This window comes from Salvelinus sp. IW2-2015, linkage group LG19 (assembly GCF_002910315.2).
Source record: "Salvelinus sp. IW2-2015 linkage group LG19, ASM291031v2, whole genome shotgun sequence".
NCBI classification, from domain to species: Eukaryota; Metazoa; Chordata; class Actinopteri; order Salmoniformes; family Salmonidae; genus Salvelinus; species Salvelinus sp. IW2-2015.
The window spans coordinates 32,081,766-32,105,427 of record NC_036859.1 but is presented as its reverse complement, the minus strand read 5'-3'; the positions used below and the strand labels follow the sequence as shown (position 1 = coordinate 32,105,427).

The 23,662-nt window shown below is 43.3% G+C and overlaps 1 protein-coding gene across 1 annotated transcript; it reads right to left on the bottom strand.

Moving 5' to 3' along the window:
- Positions 1-1,256: 1,256 nt before the first annotated feature.
- Positions 1,257-10,580, bottom strand: pif1 (PIF1 5'-to-3' DNA helicase homolog (S. cerevisiae)). Its single transcript, XM_024010068.2, has 13 exons — positions 10,489-10,580; positions 9,580-10,158; positions 9,218-9,347; positions 8,920-9,045; positions 8,496-8,649; positions 8,170-8,284; positions 7,777-7,883; positions 7,292-7,431; positions 3,871-3,977; positions 3,603-3,690; positions 3,236-3,381; positions 1,995-2,186; positions 1,257-1,617 (listed from the first exon to the last, which is right to left on the bottom strand). The coding sequence occupies exons 2-13, from the start codon at positions 10,138-10,140 to the stop codon at positions 1,567-1,569; spliced, it is 1,917 nt and encodes a 638-aa protein (XP_023865836.1). The 5' UTR covers positions 10,141-10,158; positions 10,489-10,580; the 3' UTR covers positions 1,257-1,566.
- Between the last annotated feature and the right edge of the window lie 13,082 nt (positions 10,581-23,662).

The window sequence follows — 23,662 nt, the reverse complement described above, 5'->3', positions numbered from 1 at the left end:
GAATCACCAGCCACAAGAGGCAACATCATTGAATGTATACAGAGAAAGACGAGTCGGCCCGAGAATTGAACCCTGTGGCACCCCATAGAGACTGCCAGAGGTCCGGACAACAGGCCCTCCGAATTGACACACTGAACTCTGAGAAGTAGTTGGTGAACCAGGCAAGGCAATCATTTGAGAAACCAAGGCTGTTGAGTCTGCCGATAAGAATGTGGTGATTGACAGAGTTGAAAGGCATGGCCAGGTCGATGAATACGGCTGCACAGTAATGTCTCTTATCGATGGCGTTTATGACCGCAATTAATTCACATATGGTGTCCAGGGCACAGCTGGAGGCAGAGGGTGGTCTATAGCAAGTGGCAACGGTGAGAGACTTGTTTCTGGAAAGGTGGATTTTTAAAAGTAGAAGCTCAAATTGTTTGGGTACAGACYTGACCAATTAAACCACATTGAAGCAATCAAGGAGCCCCAAGTCATCTTGGAAATCAAACAGGATGTTTCTTGGTACTCTGAGTATGTAAGCCTGAGAATGTGATGCTCTAAATACCTCAATCCAATGTCTTTTTGGTTTATGACTTTACAATATAGGTCAAGCCTTGAAATGAAACTGGTCATAGTTACAGTACAAAGTCTACTGGGGAAAAATAAACATGCAATGATTTCATATATGAAGGAAATCAGTCAATTTAAGTAAATYAGGCCCTAATTTATGGATTTCACAACTGGGCAGGGGCACAGCCATGGGAGGGTATAGRTCCACCCACTGGGGAGTGAAGCCCAGTCACTCAGAATGAGTTTTCCACCCCAAAAAGGGCTTTATTACAGAAATAAATAGTCCACAGTTTCATCAGCTGTCTGTCCGGTGGCTGGTCTCAGACAATCCCACAGGTGAAGATTCCGTGGAGGTCCTGGGCTGGCATGGTGACACAAGGTCKCCAGTTGGACGTACGTCCAAATTCTCTAAAATGACAGGTGGCTGATGGTAGAGAAGTGGACATTCCTGCAGTCAGCATGCCAATTGCACACTCCCTCAAACTGAGACATCTGTGGCATTGTGTTCTGTGACAAAACTGCACATTTGAGAGTGGCCTTATTGACCCCAGCACAAGGTGCACCTGTGTAATGATCATGCAGTTTATGATATGCCACACCTGCCAGGTGGTTGGATTATCTTGGCAAAKWAGAAATGCTTACTAAACAGGTATGTAAACAAATTTGTACACCAAATCTGAGAGAAATAAGCTTTTGTGCATATGGAACATTTCTGGGATCTTTTATTTTAGCTCKTGAAACCAAAACTTTACATGATGCTTTTCAGTATAGTTCTACTAAAACTTTATTTGCTTAAAAATCATAAAAAAACATTCCCACATGGTCATGACAATAAATAACAGGTATATAAAGATTAAACAAAAGTGGTTGGCAGTACAAAAGTCCATGCTGTGTATATCCTTAAAAGAAAAAGTAGACAGCACGAGACRATCACTTGAAAGATGGAAATAAAACCACAAATCAATGTTAAATTAAAAAAAGTTTGCACGGTTTGGATTGTTGAGGGGTTCCTTCTCACCAACGGTTCTCCTTGTTACTTTTGCCCACAAACTCATTCATTGAAGCCTGTAGAGATACAGAGTGTTATACAAGCCCTTTGCTTTGGACGTACAGTCGTCACACAGCTGTGGATGGCCACACCCAACAAAGATCATCATTGCCAGACCTAACCCACCATCACAGAGGCCAAACCTCTGGAAAACATTGCATCTCTTGACACAGGGTGGCAGTACACAGTAGGATAACATTAACGCGCAACTAAACTGCTAAGGTCACCAGTCCCCCCACCCCCCCAAAAACAACCGAGAAAAAAGGCAGTTCTTTCATTGCTTCAAAGAATTAGTATTTTTACACAATGYACAGTGCCTTCAGAAAATATTCACACCCCTTGACTTTATCCACAATGGTTGTCACAGTCTGAATTTAAGCACACAGARACTCACCTGCAACAGTAGCCTCTCTTTCCTCAGCTTGCTGTAGAAGTGCAGCACGTCGGGGTCGGCACGGACCACATGGGGGTCAAAGTCCATGACCCTTAGCCCCTCCAGGCTCTTGGCCCGAGACAGCGCCACATAGGCCTGGCCCCTCTCAAACACCCGCGCCAGGGAGATCTCCACACAGTCCAGCGTCATGCCCTGACACACAGTGGGTAAGAGACATGCCCCAAATACAGACGCATGGACAGACAGAATGTGRTAGACAATCATACAGACAGGAAGACCTATTCGATACACGTGATGTGAAATCAGTCAGCCTGATATGCAGTGAAAACTAGCTGTGTTTGGATAGCTGCAGAAAAACAATGATTCATAGAGAATGAATCATATGAACACAGAATCTAGACATATTGCTTAGGGCTGCACATCTTTGATGCTAATATAAGCTGCAATTATCACAAGGTTATGATCCTGTGACACTGTTCACGCCATCGGATTCTACCGCTGCCTCTCCGTCGAGGGGAAACCAAACATTGATGACACCGACAGTGACCAATGAACTCAATTACCCAGAGGGCTCTGCTTATCCATCTAGCCAATCACATGGACACATTTCAGAGTAATGAGATCCAGTTCTTGGGTTAGCAGGGGGGGTGGACTGCGTAATAACACCCAGGGTCCAACTCAGCRGATCTGTGTCCAGCACTGTCTGGCAGTTTAGTGGCAAGACATGGGGTGACATAGGAGGGAGTGAGAATGGCTAACGGTCATCCATCGGAGGCTGGATTCCATTTCATCCAGGCGCATGCCACCTTTCCCCTCCCCTTAATGTCTCTGCCTTGTGGAACTTTAATTGGCTAGATAAAAACATTATGGTGATTAGCATGACTAGTTGGAGTTGACCAGATATCACATTTATCTGCGCAGTAACAGTTTGGTAGGGGTGCGTCGCCGCAGCCAAAGGGAGAGGATTGCGTTTTGGGAATGTGATCAAACATAGGACGTAGGTCCATCACATTTGTCGTCGGAGAGGGCGTTATCAAYGATCCAAGATTATTGGACAGGAGAAAGCAGCAGATGCACTGCATAACTTTAACCAAATCAATTGTATCAGGTCACCTCCAAGAAGAGATGGAAGGATGCATTTTCTTTGTATTTGAATGGCTCATATGTTGAATCCCTACTCCGTTCTAGAGAGTTTAGCCAAGCACACCGTAGGGTCTCATATGGTCATTGCCACGCCTCACCTGGCTCTTGTGGATGGAGATGGCCCAGGCCAGTTTGAGTGGCAGCTGCTGGCGGCTCAGATAGAGCCCGCCTCCGGCCTTGAACATCCAGCGCTCTGGCTTCAACGCTTCAGTAGTGCCACACAGGAAACGCACACGTGGGAGCCCTGAGGAGTCACAAAGGACTGATGGACTGCTACTATATAAGGTTAGGGTTAGAATAAGGGTTAAGTTCAGGATAAGGGTTAAGATTACAGCTAGGGTTAGTAGATAGTTGAAATGTTACCGAGTCTGTAGAGCAAACAGTGTTAACCAAGACCTGAACCATATACTTTAACCTCAAACCTACTGTTTATTGATGTGTAAGTGTACTCTATATTGAATCTACCTTGTTTCGACGGCTGAAAGTCCACTACGACACCTCGAGCCCCGTTGACCAGCCCACGCTGGACGTCCAGGTTCTTTGTTAGCATGACCTGGGGATAGGAATCAAATCAGTTTAGTCAGTAAGCAGTCATATCACAATGGAAAATAAAAATGACGTTAAAAAACACCATGCGTCTGATCATCATTGATTCAAGCTAGCTCAACAGGTTAAAGATGCATGTGTCTCTATTCAGCTGTGACCACTGAGGGAGTAGTCTCCATGCACTGACCTGAGCGCCCACTTTAAGCTCCAGCAGCCTGCTGACGGGACTCTGGCTGTCTATGGTCTTCACCAGTGCAGGGTCGCTGTCCACAGCCTCAAACACCCGCACTGACCCTGGAAGCAAGAAGACCCCTTTAAAATGTTGCACACAGTTCAAGTTATCAAGTTTCTACTTACATTTGTCCCAGAAGGCATTGGGCTTTGCATCAGGGGGAGCATATGGAGACAAACTAAATCCACATGGATCCAATGGGCTACTACAGTCATGGGCTGACAGGATCATTTCCATTAAGACCTAGACAACCAGGTGAGGGGAGTTCGACTAATTAAAGTCACTAATTTGTAAAAACAGGTATAAGTACAAGGGTGGAGTGAACACCTGCAGACAAATCGGCCTTCCGTGGAATGAGTTTGACACACATGCCCTACACCGTGAGTTCCACCCTGTCTGACTGTGCCCACCGTCTACACCGTGAGTTCCATCCTGTCTGACTGTGCCCACCGTCTACACTGTGAGTTCCATCCTGTCTGACTGTGCCCACCGTCTACACCGTGAGTTCCATCCTGTCTGACTGTGCCCACCGTCTACACCGTGAGTTCCATCCTGTCTGACTGTGCAACATTAGCAGCAGCACAAAAAGCAGTAGTAAAATTACGAAGCAACATTCTCAAATTATCACGTCAATATCAAGAATATGCTGACAAATAATCAGCAGCAAGTCATTACCACCATGTTATGACAACCAAGGACAATGACAACCAAGGACAATGAAACCAGTTTGACAGAGTAGCCAACCTCTTCCCTGTATTGAAAAGGGCAATGACCGTAGGGATAAAGGAGTGCTTGTACCGGTTAGTCTTGACAGTGGGGACTCTAAACCGGGAGCAAGAGGGTAGGCCCTGCAACTCACAGTGTAGGTGGTGGGCACAGTCAGACAGGATGCAACTCACGGTGTAGAGCAGGGGTAGTCAACTCTTAACCTATGAGGTCCGGAGCCTGCTGGTTCTGTTTAACCTGATAATTGCACCCACCTGGTGTCCGAGGTCTAAAATCAGTCCCTGATTAGAGGGCAACAATGATTTTTTATTTTCTATATTTTTTTTTAAGTGGAACTTCCAGGTCCAGAGTTGAGTTTGAAGTGTAGAGGGTGGGCACAGTCAGACAGGATGGGAAGAGTGTAGAGGGTGGGCACAGTCAGACAGGATGGGAAGAGTGTCTGACTGACAAAAAAAGCTGTTGCTTGTCCTTCTTACACAACACGCCAGTGTTATACAGAGCGCAATTTACAGAGCTCAATCATGGTGCCAAAATTATTGTAATTGGCTATTGTCTACCCCTTGGTGACTGGTCTGTAGTTATTAAAAACCTTTGAGTGGTTGTCCTTGGCAACATGGATCCCAGTAGACTGTTAATATGCAATTTTTTAAAATAAGGTCTAATTGCTCAGCAGGAGAGGGGAAACCAGGTGACGATTGGCCAGTGCTGTGTGTCACAGGCGTGAGTCATCTCCTGACAGCCCCGCCCAAAATATCCATTGATTTTTTTTACTCCATGTTGTCAGGTGAGATCCAGGGCCCTTTCTGGGTTTGCAGTGTCTAAATGTGCCAACCACACTGCATTCATCAAAGGGAAGGTCGTGTTCATGAGGCTGGTTTTTAAATGTATTCTAAAATCGTGTACATCAAAACTGAGATACAACTCAATGAAGACCTGTACCAGTTGCCTGTCAATTAAAACCCATCTAATGCCAAAATAAAATCCTTACTTTTGTCCTGTAACCCCACAACAGTTTTSATACCATCCCGAGCCTAAATGATTGGTACCACGTTCTTCAAATGTTGTCCTTGCACATCCGTTTAGCTCTCCTGATATCACATCACCACTTTTTGCAGCCTATTTAACTCAGTAATGGTTACCCTCTTCCTGTTTAATAGCTCACTGAGAGACATGCTAACAGAGGCTTACTATTGGGGTACACCTTAGCAACCCTCACAATATGACACGCAGATCCCAGATCTGTAACCTAAAGTACATAGGCAGCAAACAGCTACAAGATGGTATTTGACTTTGAGTCACCGACAGAGGACATGTTCAGTGGGGTCTCCGAACAAAACCAGCACATGGATGTTGATTTTGTTTCAAACAACTGGGGTAGAAATTGTTTTTACACCAAATATTTTTGTGACAACCCTACTTTCAATTTTCATCTCAGTAGGAATCCATGACCATTGAAACCAGCACGACACACAGAGCACTCATGGTAGCTGCAGGCAAACACTCACCACAGGTTGCCCAGTAACAAGGGCAGCACAAGGCTGGGTTCACAAATCAAAAACAAGACCATGTCCTTACATTGGTTCTAGCTTACTTAAATCATAGGGTGTGTCTACGCTTGAGATGTGACAATTGTAAAATTGCACTTAATGTTTAAACTGCCATGTTTTTCTTCAGAAAACAGAATTAAAAAAAAACGACATGAATTCAAAATTCTGATATGGTCGTGTATGATCTCTAGGGGGCAATGCAGTTCAATATACAGCAGTCCTGGGTACCTACCAACTAGATGGCGCTCACCTTACTGCAGTCCCTCACCTACTCAGCAACAAAGGTATTAATGTCATTTCAGGTTCTGTTGAGCCTCTCCTCCATGTTCTCAGTACGTGGGACTTCATGTCCCACTTCTAATTAATGTGATGGCTCGTTGCAGTGATGCATGACAAGGTTCATAGACGTCCAACAATCTTAAAGCCACATGTGTTTGAGAGCTCGTACTTTGTACTTGCAGAGCAATCATTGTACAATTTCTCCATCTGGGCTGTCACGGTTTTAGATATGTCAAATATTTTTGCCTTTATGATGATCGGGACCTGTTAATGGAAGTTGTAATAACTGCAGTGATTTAAATTTGTTTAAACAAAAACGTACGACCCCAAATTCCTGAAATGGCCTGCTAATTGTGTTAGCACCCAAAAACACCTTTGGAAGCGAGACCCTCAAGGTCCTGTGCGGTCATGAGGCAGCCTTTTGGGGGCCCCAAGCGAAATTGTTGCCCCCCACCTAGCGGGCAAAACATTTGTGGTCTCCACTGCTCTTGACAGCAAAGATTAATTAAAAAAATATTTCCTGCAATTCTAAACATTTTGCCATGACTTATTCCATGTTAATATATCTGAGTGAGTGACTAAAAGTCAGTGGCTTATTTATAAAATGTTTTGGTCTGGGGCCTCCTAGTGGTCATGGGGCCCTAAGCGGTCACTTCAGTCACTTAGAGGCTTGGACCRGCCCTGTCAGGAGCTGACTCAAGCCTGAGACACACAATAATAGCCAATTGTCACTTGTCTCAAGGCAACGGTTTGTCTCACAACAATGGAAGAACTGTGGGTGATAAGTCATTAAAATAATCAAAAATAAAGAAAAAACACCAAACCTGGCAGCTGTTGGAGCTTGTTGTCGTTAGTGAGCTCTACGTCGTCCTTGTGAGTGCAAAGCCTGGTTGCCAGGATACCATCCCGCTCGATCTTGTGATAGGCGCTCTTCATCAACTTGGCAGTGAATTCCTCTGTGACTCTGGGATTTAATGATGGACATTGACAATACAATGATTTAGAATATTGCATGATTAGGATTCCATTTTACTGGCTCAAACTATATGGTATACTGTAGAACTGGCATTTTGTCATGAGACCATGGATATCAGTTGGTTGGTGGCACACTGGGTGCTTCTCAACAGTCTATAAAGTGACTCTCTCCTCTCGTTCCAAGTCACACTTTGTGAAAGCATGTCTTTTACCAATCTTGTATTTCATGAAACAAGGAGGAAGCTGCTTCAGACTATTGAGATACACCCATTGAAAAAGCCCAGAACAGCCATTTAAAATGGCTGCCTATTGTCCACTGCTCAGTGTACTGTACCTGCCCACCCTCACTGCCTGCAGGAGGGAGATGAAAGACTGGTCAGTCTGTCTGCGCACCTCAGTCAGCTCCATGTTCAGATGGATGCACTTCCGCCAGCTTCTAGACTAGAGGTCAACGAGAGGTTAGCCTTTTCAATGTATGGCGCTCTCCTCGTCATATCAGGTATCATCTTGAAATACTGTATAAGTTAAACATAACTCAAAGGTTTACGCCAAATCTGTCAGTGATATTAGTAATGCATTAATTATTCACATGTTGTACGCAAGCTTCTGTGTTAGAATGTTAGGATCCCAACATGGCTAGACTGACATGCTGTAATGAGAAAYGCTCAAGGTGGGAGTCAGTGGAGCATTATCATGACATGTCACCATTATCACCAGGCTTTCTGACCTGGAAGCAGAACATGGCCTTGTCCTTTCCCTTGGAGACCGGGGGCAGCTGGTGGAAGTCCCCACACACTATCAGATGGATTCCTCCAAACGGCTCTGTGGACCTCCTCAGAGACCTGGAGCAACGACATGTCAATAGAAGAAATCATAGCAGAATTATACGCAATGAACTCGAATAGCAACACGTCAGTTGATATGTGTACATAATTCTTAAAATTGTGTATAGAATCAATGGGACTGGCATTTCTGAAGATGGGATTCAGCCCATAAACKTAATTATATAATACAACGCTAAATTCTATAGGGTGTGAGTGCTGATTCTAGTACCTGGCTATGGCCTCCAGCTTGTCGAAAAACTGGGCCTCAACCATGGAGATCTCGTCGATGATGAGGTGGCGACAGCTAGTCCAGTGCTGCAGGACYCCGGGCCTCTGGGCCAGCTCTATACACTGCTCCAGAGGGGCTGAGCCTGACCCGATACCTGAGACAGAAATGGGGTAAGACGAGGTTAAAGAGAATTTGGAAAAGGTGGGAAGGAGACAAGGAAATAGAGAAGGTGAAAGAAGATAGCGAGATGAGTGTTCAGCCAWCACTCCACTAAAGGCTCACAGTACAGTTCTGGTAACCGACAGTAAACCATTTTGTGAAGCTAACTACGGGGACTATCACAATGTGTCAATTGAAACAACTGTTAGAGTTGAGACTGCCATTTCTAGACAGCTCTCTCCTATTCGGTGGTGTGGTGACTAACCAGCAAAGTTGTGTAGCGTGGTTCCCCCGATGTGACACGCCGCTACGCCCGTGCTGGCCGTGGCGTAGGTGCTTTTGGGCGGCAGCGAGCCCACAATCCTCTTCAACAGGAAGGACTTCCCTGTGCCTGAACAAAAAGACAGAACAGTCTTGAATAGCCCAAAACACTATGTGGGGGTCCTGAATGTATGAGTCATTGTATGAATCAAACTCATACAATGATGAATGTATGAGTCATTGTWTGAATCAAACTCATACAATGAAAGTAATGATTTCAGCTTCGAATGGAAGGTAGATACCTGCACTGCCAGTGAAGAAAACATTCTTCCCACTCAACACAGCACTGAGGACAGCGGCTTGTTCTGTGTTCAACTTCCGTGCCGTTGGTAGAGACAGGGTGGGCTTTTTGCTTGGGTGGAGTGCCTTCAACTGAAGACGGAGCATAATCATTTTAAAATTCAATTCAACGACTAGCCTAACAGCTAACAAAATGTTGGACATCAAACCCATCTTATGTCTAACGAAACCAAATCAGTGATAAACAGACTGGGCTGAATGGCATGCAATGCATTCCCACTACCAGGGTTGTTAAGTGCAAACCAGGTTGAATATCAGCTTGGGGAGCAATGACCAAGTCACTGAGGATATGAAMTCAACTCACTGGACTAGAGTCACAGTCCGTCCTTTGTCTCTTAACCTGCTGTCCTCCAGTTCTCTCATTACCAGTCCTCACTACCAGACCTTTAGAGAGCCCTGGCGCGTTCACTTTACTCCTCAGCTCACTGGCCTTCTGTACATCCTTCTGCTGTAATGGGCTGATGGTCTCGAAGCTGCGGGGCAGACAGGCTTTCAGCTTCTCTCGGTCTGTCATAGGTTTGCTAGTCTGCCAGGCCTGGTGTTTTATACTCAAGGTCTTCAGGAAAATGTTTAGTAGGTGGGGCGGGCAGTCAGAGAAGAGCACTTGGATGTTTTCGGGGAGCAGTTTGACGGTGCACTTGCCATCCTTGGCAAACCGGGTAAAAAGCTGGAACTCTTTGAGCGTGTAACTTTGGGGCACGACTTTGCCGTCGTGCACGCGCAGAATTAACTCCTGGAACTCGTTGCGACCGAGAAGAACAGCTGCCTTCCGGATGACTTGGCGTTTGGTGGCCTGGCCAGAGGAGTTCAGGCGCTCCACCACGACAGTGCACTGGAGCTGGGCACCGTCGTCCCTTTGGAACATTGTAACAATGTGCGGACTCTAATATTAGAAAAGGTAAAAGTCACATGAAACGAACAATGAACACTGATCAAACGAATCGCACATCTTTCACCAGCTAGATGACGTAATCAACTGGACCCTAAATGCCACGGCTGTTTTGTAAATGATTTAATCAACGCACGTCTGCAAGTAAATCTATATTTGCTACCTACTAGTTATCTGGGTTTCGATTGAAAGCAAATAGTGTCTCCCTTGGCTAGAGATGCATGCAACAAAACATTAAAATATACTTTAAACGTACCATGCATGAAAAACAGATTAACAAACACACAGGGTCGCTCCAGAATTCTATGTAGTAATTTGATTTACCTCTTTGAAGAAAAATGTAGCTAGAGCAAAGACTGATGCCTTGCTTTGTAGTTAGCGTGCTTTCTGAAGTAAAATGCAGTTTTCAAAACTGTCGGTGTGTGTAATATAAACCAATGGCAGCGCAACATATTTTGACCAATAACAGAAGGGTCCTTTAAAGGATTTAACCAATGAAAGACTCGTAATGCCATTTGACGTAAATGACCCCGCCCATTTGCCATACTGACCAATTGCTGCGATTGTGGAGCCATACTTCATGTATTTCAGTATTTGCGAAGTGTTCATTTTGGAGATACCTCGGCCCACGGTTTAAAACCGGGTAGATAGTGGTCCATTCGTTTGGTTTTAAAAATTCCAATCATGATTTCAAAGAAAAAAACATGTATGGCTATGTTTCTGGACGATGCTTTGTTTAAATGTGAGCCGCTACAGATTATTTTCTCGATTTGAATTTGATGTTCCCCCTTCACCGGTTTTCAGCAATATCAATCAACGCACGTAATCCGCTTGCTCAGCATATTTCTAATCTGCATATCTCTATCTCTTTACAGTCGTGTTCTATAACATAAATCTGTTTTGCCTTGTTCTAGAGAAAATGTGTTTATAAACATTTAAAAAAACAATAGGTCTATGCTATGTCTCCAAGAGAGATGACAATCCCTTTGCAAAACGGCAGTATAGCTAAACACTGGAGAGAGAGGTGCAGGCTTTTGTTCCAGCCCAACCACAATTGGTTGGCGCTCTAAATGAAGAACAATAGAAATGCAGATAAAAATGTTGTTTGCAAAACATATTTTATTTTATGATCAAAATACTTAGMACAATTTTGGCTATTAAATTATCAATCAGTGGGCCTATTGCATTTTATTGTAAAGTATCCTACACTTTTGCATGTCATTCTTCTGAAGTGCCCCTTAGTTTTTTCTCTCTCCAATTTTGCTTGAATAATGTGTCGCAGTACTGTGTGATCGAACTGTATGGATAAAAGTTTAATTCTGTATGACAGAGAGGGCCATCTGAATTATATTTAAATGACCGGATCTCAACTGAGAGTTTTTTGTTTTAACCTTAATGACCTTAACAAGAAGGAACCCATGCGCTTCCCTATGGTGATGAGTATGCCTATGCTGGAAAAAGAACSGCGGGGGTGTATGTTTCATGATTAATGACTCCTGGTGTGATAACATACACAAACTCAAGTCCTTTTGTTCACCCGACCTAGAATGCCTCCCAATCAAATGCCGACCGTATTATCTCCCAAGATAATTCTCTTTGATTATAGTCACAGCCATGTATATCCCCCCTCAGGCCGATACCACAACAGCCCTCAAGGAACTTCACTGAACTTTATGCAAACTGGAAACCATATATCCTAAGGCTGCATTTATTGTAGTTGGGGATTTTAACAAAGCAAATTTGACGAAAAGGCTTTCCTAAATTCTATCAGCATATCGACTGAAACACTAGACCACTGTTACTCCAACTTTCGGGATGCATACAAGGCCCTCCCCTGCCCTCCTTTCGGCAAATCTGACCACGACTACATTTGGCTCCTCCCTTCCTATAGGCAGAAACTCAAACAGGATGTACCCATGCTAAAGTCTATTCAACGCTGGTCTGACCAATCGGAATCCACGCTTCAAGATTGTTTTGATCAAGGAGAGCCCACAGTCCTTGGCCCGCTACCAAGGACTGTGGGCTCTCCTTCTCCGTGGCCGACGTAAGTAAGACATTGAAACGCCTATATACACAGACTTGAAATCATTGGCCACTTTAATATATGGAACGCTAGTCACTTTAMTAATGTCACTTTAATAATGTTTACATATCTTGCGCTACTCATCTCATATGTAAACTCAGCAAAAAAAGAAACATCCTCACTGTCAACTGCGATTATTTTCAGCAAACTTAACATGTGTAAATATTTGTATGAACATAACAAGATTCAACAACTAAGACATAAACTGAACAAGTTCCACAGACATGTGACTAACAGAAATTGAATAATGTGTCCCTGAACAAGAGGGGGGGAGGTCAAAATCAAAAGTAACAGTCAGTATGTGGCCACCAGCTGCATTAAGTATTGCAGTGCATCTCCTCCTCATGGACTGCACCAGATTTGCCAGTTCTTGCTGTGAAATGTTACCCCACTCTTCCACTCAGGCACCTGCAAGTTCCCGGACATTTCTGAGGGGAATGGCCCTAGCCCTCACCCTCCGATCCAACAGGTCCCAGACGTGCTCAATGGGATTGAGATCCGGGCTCTTCTCTGGCCATGGCAGAACACTGACATTCCTGTCTTACAGGAAATCACGTTTTTCAGAATCAGTGTCCTAAATTTTCATAACTGTTAATTGCCTACCGTCTGTAAGGTGTTAGTGTCTTAATGACCGTTCCACAGGTGCATGTTCATTAATTGTTTATGGTTCATTGAACAAGCATGGGAAACAGTGTTTAAACCCTTTACAATGAAGCTCTGTGAAGTTATTTGGATTTTTACGAATTATCTTTGAAAGACAGGGTCCTGAAAAAGGGACGTTTATTTTTTTGCTGAGTTTATATACTGTATTCTATACTATTCTACTGTATCTTAGTCTATGCCGCTCTGACATTGCTCGTCCATATATTTATATATTCTTAATTCCATTCCTTTCTTAGATTTGTGTATATTGGGTATATGTTGTGAAATTGTTAGATATTACTTGTTAGATATTGCTGCACTGTCGGAACTAGAAGCACAAGCATTTCGCTACACCTGTCTCTTATACACATCTAGATGTGTATAAGAGACAGGTTTATATACTGTATTCTATACTATTCTACTGTATCTTAGTCTATGCCGCTCTGAGATTGCTCGTCCATATATTTATATATTCTGAATTCCATTCCTCTACTTAGATTTGTGTGTATTGGGTATATGTTGTGAAATTGTTAGATATTACTTGTTAGATATTGCTGCACTGTCGGAACTAGAAGCACAAGCATTTCGCTACACCCACAATAACATCTGCTAAATGYGTGTATGTGACCAATAACATGTGATTTGATTTGCTGCATACAACAGCGACAGCTCCCTGTCCTTCCTGTCCTCATCACTTAGTGGAAGCTTCACTTCCACTTCCATAAGCAGCACCTGGCCAATCAGATCATTGGCCAGGTCCTTGATAAGGCAGATATTCCAATTATTTTGGAGGAGCTAAACCTCTCCATCACAGAGAAAACATGTGGGGTTCCTTTCGTCTCCCCCAGAGAGCTCTCAGTGATCTCAGAATGGCACACTGATCAGTGATGAGGTGCTTGCAACCAGGAACACTACACTCCTTCTAGGGGAGTCCTGTAGAAGCCTGCAGCCTGCAACACACACCAACTGTCCTCCACCAGCCACTGCTACAGGTGGGAGGAAGAAGACTGGAGGAACTGGCTGCTTCCATGGACTCTGGAGAGCACTGAGGAGGGGGGGGTAGAGGAAAAGAGAAGGTGTCTGTAAGCATTACTAGTCACTCCGTTCTAYTTTTACTCTGTATTTCAGTTCTCTAATATTGTTGCAACACAGAATATTAAAACGATGATGTTGTGAACTGTTTTATCCTTTTTTGTCTTTATTTTTCAGGCTCACTGAGTTGCTCAGGCCGATGAGAAACTCCTGCATTCAAAACAGGAATGATTTCAATTTTTTTAGGAACAGAAAAATKAAAATGTAAACTTTTGTAATTTCTTTGGAAATGTAATTTTGTTTTCCTTGAAACTGTCTAATAACCTCTGATTTCTCTGTTCCTCATCATCATCCACTAATGTTGCATAGGTTACTAGGCCCTCTGCATGTCTGATACAATGCCCTGTAYTTCCACTGTTATGTATGTCCCCCCTACAACACTGTAGTAGCAAAACTGCAGTAAATAGAACATCAATGTGAATAGGCTATTCAATAGCCGAAMGTCTTTTATTTTTTAACATTCCCATCCACCATAACATCCAATAATCCGGTAGGCTACRCTATTTTCACATTTTGATGGTGCACAAAATACTGTCAGGAAATTACCAAATAAGTTATAAGCACAACTTCCCTGATTACTTTGTTGCTCATTTGTTGCTCAGCATCCATGTTTGATACGTCCACCTGTCCTCCCACAATTATATTTATGACCACTCAGCTCATATGGCAGCAGGCCATTCATCAGTTCTGCATACCTGTGCTTTCCGTAAACCACAATGCCTATGCGTAGGCTGGGGAGAATTTCCAGGCACGGTTGATTATCAGTGTTTGGGCATTGGACAGGGGCCATGAATTGTGACAGCCTAGGTATTGACGGATGATGATTCTGGGAAATCACCATCTCTTCCCCCTCCTCCCGCACCTATTTCCCACCCATTCCGCACCCCAGCTGTTTACTGTACAGCTCGTTATGAATGTCTTTAGGGAACCTGAGGGGAAAGGGAGTGAAAGAGATGGATAGAGCAAAACAGGAAGCGATGAGGAGGGAGGAAGAAGAGAGAAAGAAGAAATTGGGAGAGTGGAAGACAACATCCAGTTCGGAGAGAGAAGAGATAAGGGTACCGGTATTGATTTCACTTTTGCAATTTGGAACCGGTTAGGTTATATAAAATGACTGTAGTGAATTAGAATGGTATTGGCTATGGCAGGGGTTCCCAACATTTTCCCCCAGGGAGCCCTATTTCACATTTGATCAATTTCACGTAATTCTTTAGTAAAAATAATTCAGGGTGCCCATAATGAAAATACTAGGAACCGCTGCACTGCTAGTGCATGAGKTATTAGCCCATTATATTCCCACTGGTGCCTGGGTCACATGAATGGCTAGGTATGTGTTGTAGACTGCGTCCAACCCAGAAGGGGAAAGGCTTTGTTGTGGTAGTAACACAAGACTGTATGTCATGATATTAGGTAACATGAAAAATCATGACCTGGCTAATGTTAATCATGTAATGTCAATGAACATAATAACAACAATGTACATCAAACACCACAACATTTAAGTAGCTTTATGTAATAGCCTAATCAACCAGTGGGAGCACTCTGTATTTTTTCAGAATATATCCTCCCAAATACCAGTRTGCATTTATTTACCCATGACACAATTTGAGAGTCACAGATCCATAGTTAATCATCTGAATCATTAAACATTGTCACAAGAATCAAGATACCATATTAACGACACACATTACAGCCCATTAGTTACCATGCTATGACACATAATGGACAGTGTTTATTTGCCTAGGGAGAATATGATCTAGCATGGGGACAGTGTGACTGTGTCTTCATCCTAAATGACACCCTATTCCCTATATAGTGCACWACTTTTAACCATGCCCCATAAGGCTCTGGTCAAAAGTAGTGTACTAGTATAGAGGGAATAGGGTGTCATTGGGGACACAGCCTGTGACTGTACTGCAAAGTTTATGTGTAAACACTTGGGACAACCTAATGGCTTTTCAGTATCCATATAACTTGAAGAGTAGACGTTTAAATCCTTTGCCCTCCTTCAACCATAATACATTTCTGTTGTCAARAACATCCTCTTTAGCCTCCCGAGTGGCGCAGCGGTCTAAGGTCACTCCATTTGCAGTGCTTGAGGCATCACTATAGACCCGGGTTCGATCCCAGGCTGTGCCACAGCCTAGCCGCGACCGGGAGACCCACGAGGCGGCGCACAATTGGCCCAGCGTCGCCCGGGTTAGGGGAGGGTTTGGCCGGGTGGGATTTCCTTGTCCCATCGCACTATAGCAACTCCTTGTGGCGGGCCGGGCGCCTGCAAGCTGACTTTGGGCGCCTGCAAGCTGACTTTGGGCGCCTGCAAGCTGACTTCGGTCGCCAGCTGGACTGTGTTTCCTCTGACACGTTTGTGCGGCTGGCTTCCGGGTTAAGCGAGCAGTGTGTCAAGAAGCAGTGCGGCTTGGCAGGGTACTGTTTTGGAGGACGCATGGCTCTCGACCTTCGCCTCTCCCGAGTCCGTAGAGGAGTTGCAGCAATGGGGCAAGACTGTAACTACCAATTGGATATCACAAAAAAAAGGGGTAAAAGTACAACAAAAAATAACAACTTCTTTATGTGACATCAACAAGAATTCAGGTCAGGAAGTTCCTCAACCCAGAAGCCGTACTGGAAATGTACTTAATGTGTGAGAGAAGAGAAGCTGCACAAATAAGCCTGGGCTAATGATTGTAGCTGTATTCGGAGGGACCTTTAATGGATTTCCTGCTCATGAGTTGAAAGTGATTTACCTCATTCAATTAAATGGCCAATTTGCTCTTTCCTTTTGCAATGGCAATGTGCATTAGTGGCTGTTTCATTAAGAGCAGTGTTTTTATTTCGGTGGCTTAGCTTCCCTTTCAGAATACAGCAAGAGTGAGTCTTGAGGCTGCKATACAAAAACTCCATTTCCATTTTGCCCCCAGACTAGCCACTTGCTCATCCATTACAGGAAAGGCTGCTGACGTACTTACATTTCCTAATTTTATAAATCCAACATGAACAGATAATGACTACATGGTTTAACCACAGGGAAAGGCATTTTGGTGTGGTTGTAGTGRGGTAATATTTATTATATACAGTATCTCACACATGCGACCCATAATAAGACTATGCATTTAATATGATCAAAGTCTATTCAACTGAATATCTCCATAAAGATGATTAAAATACGCATATACTATAGCTGAGTTACAGTAATAGAAAAGCCAAGAAAGGAATAAGAATTGTCTATGTCAAAGGCAAATATTTAATAACGTTGTAAAATGAATTAAATCACAAAGCATAATGCTTCAGTTACAAAGCATTAACAAGCTTTACAAAGCATTATTCTAGGCATGAAGATCTCAGAGTTAAAAGCATTAACAAGCTTTACAAAGCATTATTCTAGACATGAAGATCTCACAGTTACAAAGCATTATTCTAACATTGAAGATCTCAGAGTTAAACAGCATTAACAAGCTTACAAAAGCATTATTCTAGGCATGAAGAATTCACGAGTTAAAAGCATTAACAAGCTTACATAGCATATTCTAGACATGAAGATCTCACAGTTACAAAGCATTTTCTAGACATAAGATCTCAAGTTACAAAGCATTAACAAGTTTACAAAGCATTATTCTAGACATGAGATATCACAGTTACAAAGCATTAACAAGCTTTACAAGCATTATTCTAGACATGAAGATCTCACAGTTACAAAGCATTAACAAGCTTTACAAAGCATTATTCTAGACAGAAGATCTCACAGTTACAAAGCATTATTCTAGACATGAAGATCTCACAGTTACAAAGCATTAACAAGCTTTACAAGCATTATTCTAGACATGAAGATCTCACAGTTACAAGCATTAACAAGCTTTACAAACATTATTCTAGACATGAGATCTCACATTACAAAAGCATTATTCTAGACATGAAGATCTCACAGTTACAAAGCATTAACAAGCTTTACAAGACATTATTCTAGACATGAAGATCTCACAGTTACAAAGCATTAACAAGCTTTACAAAGCATTATTCTAGACATGAAGATCTCACAGTTACAAAGCATTATTCTAACATGAAGACTCACAGTTACAAGCATTAACAAGCTTTACAAGCATTATTCTAGACATGAAGATCTCACAGTTACAAAAGCATTATTCTAGACATGAAGATCTCACAGTTACAAACATTATTCTAAACATGAAGATCTCACATTACAAAGCATTAACAAGCTTTACAAAGCATTATTCTAGCTGAAGATCTCACATTACAAAGCATTAACAAGCTTACAATAGCATATTCTAGATAAATTCACATTACAAGCAATGTCTAGACATGAAGAATCTCACAGTTACAAAGCATTAACAAGCTTTACAATGACATTATTCTAGACATGAAGATCTCACAGTTACAAAGCATTAAGTTATTCTAGACATGAAATCTCACAGTTACAAAGCATTAACAAAGCTAAAGCACTTATTCTAGACATGAAGATCACAGTACAAAGCATTAACAAGCTTTACAAACATTATTAACATGAGATCTCACAGTTACAAAGCATTACAAGCTTTACAAGCATTATTCTAGACATGAAGATCTCACAGTTAACAAAAGCATTATTCTAGACATGAAGATCTCACATTACAAAAGCATAACAAGCTTTACAAAGCATTATTCTAGACATGAAGACTCACAGTCACAAGCATTAACAAGCTTACAAAGCATTATTCTAGACATGAAGATCTCACATTACAAAGCATTATTCTAACATGAAGATCTCACAGTTACAAAGCATAACAAAGCTTTACAAACATTATTCTAGACATGAAGATCTCACAGTTACAAAGCATTAACAAGCTATACAAAGCATTATTCTAGACATGAAGATCTCACAAGTTACAAAGCATTATTCTAGCATGAAGATCTCACAGGTTACAAAGCATTAACAAGCTTTACAAAGCATTATTCTAGACATGAAGATCTCACCGTTACAAAGCCTAACAAGCTTTACAAAGCATTATCTAGACATGAAGATCTCACAATTACAAAGCATTAACAAGCTTTACAAAGCATTATTCTAGTACATGAAGATCTCACATTACAAAGCATATCTAAGACATGAAACTCAAGTTACAAAGCATTATCTAACATGAAGATCTCACACAGTCACAAAGCAGTAACAAGCTTTACAAGACATTATTCTAGCATGAAGATTCACAGTTACAAAGCATTAACAACTTTACAAAGCATTATTCTAGACATGAAGATCTCACAGTTACAAAGCATTAACAAGCTTTACAAAAGACATGTATTCTAGACATGAAATCTCACAGTTACCAAACGCATTATTCTAGACATGAAGATCTCACAGTTACAAAGCATTAACAAGCTTACAAAGCATTATTCTAGACATGAAAGATCTACAGTCACAAGCATTAACAAGCTTACAAACATTCTACGAAGATCTTACCGTTACACATTACAAGTTCAAGACATTATCTCACATAAGATCCACAGTATACAAAGCAATATTCTAGACATGAAGATCACAGTTACAAGCTACATTACAAAGCATTATTCTAGACATGAAGATCTACAGTTACAAAGCATTAACAAGCTTTACAACAGTATTCTAGACATGAAGATCTCAGTTACAAAGCATAACAAGCTTTACAAAGCATATCTATGACATGAAGATCTCACAGTTACAAAGCATAACAAGCTTTACAAACATTATTCTAGCATGAAGATCTCACAGATTAAAAGCATTAGCTTTACAAGACATATTAGACATGAAATCTCACAGTTACAAAGCATTAACAAGCTTACAAGACATTATTCTAGAACATGAAGATCCACATTACAAAGCATTAACAAGCTTTACAAAATTATTCTACAGAAATCACAGTACAAAGCATTAAAAGCTTACAAGACATTATCTAGACATGAAGATTCACAATACAGCATTCAAGCTTACAGACTTATCTAACAGAATCTCACAGTTACAAGCATAACAAGCTTTACAAACATTATTCTAGACATGAGATCTCACAGTTCAAAGCATTAACAAGCTTCACAAAGCATATTCTAGGCATGAAGACTCACAGTACAAAGCATTAACAAGCTTTAGAAGACATATTCTAACATGAAGATCTCCATTACAAGCAGGACTCTCCGCCGGACAGGCGGGAGACTCTGGCGGCCCGGACAGGAGGGAGACTCTGGAGGCTCCGGACAGGAGGGAGACGCTGGAGGTCCGGACTGGGATCGTTGCTGGAGCTCCGGACTGGGATCGTCGCTGGAGCTCCGAACGGAGGGGCGGACTCTGGCAGCTCCGACAGGAGGGCGACTCTGGCAGCTCGGACAGGAGGGGCCTTGGCGGCTCCGGACAGGAGGGGACTCTGGGCTCCGGACGGGGACGGACACAGGAGGAGACGCTGGAGGCTCCGGACTGGGGATCGTCGCTGGAGGCTCCGACTGGGGATCGACGCTGGAGGCTCGACTGGGATCGACGCTGGAGGCTCCGGACTGGGGATCATCGCTGAGAGTCCGGACTGAAGGCGTCACTGGAGTGGAGAGACACACAGGAGTCGTTGCCATGATCATCACTGGAGGCTTCTTGCCATGGATCATCACTGGAGGCTTCTTCCATGGATCTCACTGAGGCTTCTTGCCATGATCATCACTGGAGGCTTTGTGCCATGGATCATCACTGGATGCTTTGTGCCATGGATCATCACTGGAGCTTCGTGCCATGGATCATCACTGGACGCTTCGTGCCATGGATCATCCACTGGAGGCTTCTTGCATGGATCATCACTCTGGAGGCTTCGTCCGTGGATCATCACTGGAGCTCTTGCCATGGATCATCACTGGACGCTTCTGCATGGATCATCACTGGAGGCTTCTTGCCATGGATCATCACTGGAGGCTTCGTGCCGTGGATCATCACTGGAGGCTTCTTGCCATGGATCATCACTGGAGGCTTCGTGCCTGGATCATCACTGGAGTGGAGAGACACACAGGAGGCCTGGCTCTGGAGAAGGCACAGGACTCACCAGGCTGGGAAGACATGCAGAGGGTTAGGGCTTAGCACGCACAGGACTCACCAGCTGGGAGACATGCAGGAGACCTCTTCCTTGGCCGAGGCACCGGTACACTGGGCCGTGGAGCGCACTGGCGGTCTCGAGCGCAGAGCTAGCACAACTTGTCCTGGCTGGATACCCCTGTAGCCCGGCAAGTGCGGGGAGCTGGAACAGGCCGCACTGGGCTGTGCTGGCGAACCGGGGACACCGTGCGTAGGCTGGTGCAGTATAACCTGCCGAGGAGACGCACTGGAGGCCAGATGCGCTGAGCCGGCACCATCCCTCCTGGCTCGATGCCAACTCTAGCACGGCAACTGCGGGGAGCTTGCAGAGAGCGCACCGGGCTATGAGCGCGTACTGGCGACACCGTGCTCTTCACCGCATAACACGGTGCCTGACCAGTACTGCGCTGCTTTCGGTAAGCACTGGGAGTTGGCTCAGGTCTATCGCCTGACTCCGCCAATCTCCCCATGTTCCCCCCCAATTTCTTTGGGGGGGGGCTGCCTCTCGTGCCTGTTGCGCTGCCTTACCTCATATCGCCGCCGCTCAGCTTTAGCTGCCTCCAGTTCTTCTTTGGGGCGGCGATATTCCCCAGCCTGTGCCCAGGGTTCCTTGCCGTCCAATATCTCCTCCCATGTCCATTTCTCCAGATCGCGCTGCTCCTCCTTACCACGCTGCTTGGTCCTTTTTTGGTGGGTAGTTCTGTAACGATCGTCCTGGGAAGAATGAGACCAAGGCGCAGCGTTCTTTGAGTTCCACATAATTTTAATCACGAAGTGAAACTACGACACAACAAAACAATAAAGAATACGAYGACCGAACAGCTACGTCGTGCAACCTAGCGGCACACAAACAAAGAACAAAACATAGAATGCCCACCCCAACTCACGCCCTGACCAAACCAAAAATAGAGACATATAAAAGGAACTAAGGTCTGAATGTGACAAACATGGTAGCAGCACAACATGGCAGAAGCACAACATGGTTTCAGCACAAAACATGGTAAAACATTATTGTGCACAGACAACAGCACAAAGGGCAAGAAGGTCGAGACATGTCCATACAACCTTTCTGCAGAGTGGATAACTGGTGTAAGAGAGTGAAGAAAATATTTTGATTCCATTTCTACCAGATCTGACTTGTTTGTATTCAAAATCAGTTTTTGACCAATCACAGACCAAACCAAAGATAAGAAAAAATAAGATATGCAATCAGATTAAACCAGCCAACATCCTCTAAGAAAGGTGGTCTGGCTAGAATAGAGATTGAGACAGCATTCCTGAGGGGACAAAAGAGATCCTTGCATACAGTGTCGTCAAGTTCACTCTGCGTAACTACAGGTAACCACAGCCATCTTCCATCCATATAGATAGCATCAGAGATTCAGATAGATACCAAACATGGCTGCAGTARTATTWTCCTATTAGACATTACAATAGTCAGTCTGCTGGATACTGTGTGCGAGAGAGAGACATTTTGTCCTCTCAACTGGCCATTTGCCATGTGGCCAGAGGTGACAGAGAGCACACAAGTTAGGGCCAAGCCTACAAGGTTGGTGTTCAAGGTCCAATGCAGACRTTTTTMTCTCAATATCAAACCATTTCTGGGTAACAATTAAGTACCTTACTGGGAGTGTTTTCAATTAAATGGTCAAAAAGAAACAAAAATAGCTTCTTAGCAAAGAGCAAYTTCTCAAGAAAGCATTTTACTAGGACTGTTTGGGAGGGGTCCGATTCATCAAGAWGGGAAAACTGAAAACTATCTCTTATTGGCAGAGAGGTTTGGAGCTCTWGTTCTTATGCCCCTTTCAGATATWTGGAATGTGGTGTCTTGAAAGCACCTAAGCTACGACATGTTTGTTTGTCTATAAGGTTTTTAAATAGCTTTTTAAATGCCGACACAAAACCTTCTCTGGAGCTAGTTTCTCTGGAGCTAGCTCCACTGAAMAGGCATTTAAATTGTCTGTAAAGGAATGCCATTTCTGAAGCGGGACTGACGTCCATCACTAGGCAACTAGAACTGTAACGGTAGTCTTCGTTCTCCTCGTCTGAGGAGTAAGAATGGTCRGACCAAGATGCAGCGTGGTGTGTATTCATATTTAATCGAATACTTTCAAGAACGAACAAAACAATAAACTGACAAAAACAACCGAAGACACTACAGTCCCGAAAATGTGAACACAGAACACAGGAACACACGAACAGGAACAATCACCCACAACCCACAATACAAAACAGGCTACCTAAATATGGTTCCCAATCAGAGACAGACCTATAAAGTCTCGCGATTCATTCCACTTTGAGCAATTTCAAACTGCTGAAGGACCAACGTTACATCTGGTATACAACCAATAGTAAAGCAAGTTGATCATAAAAACATGGGACCACACAGTCGTCATACCGCTCAGGAAGGACTCGTGTTCTGTCTCCTAGAGATGAACGGTACTTTGGTGCGAGAAAGTGCAATCAATCCCAGAACAAGCAGAAGGACCCATGTGAAGATGCTGGAGAAACAGGAATAAAGTATCATTCCACAGTAAAATTATCCTAATATCGACATAATAGACATGAAAAGGCCTCTCAGGCAAAGGAAGACAGTTCACTGCTCCAGAAAC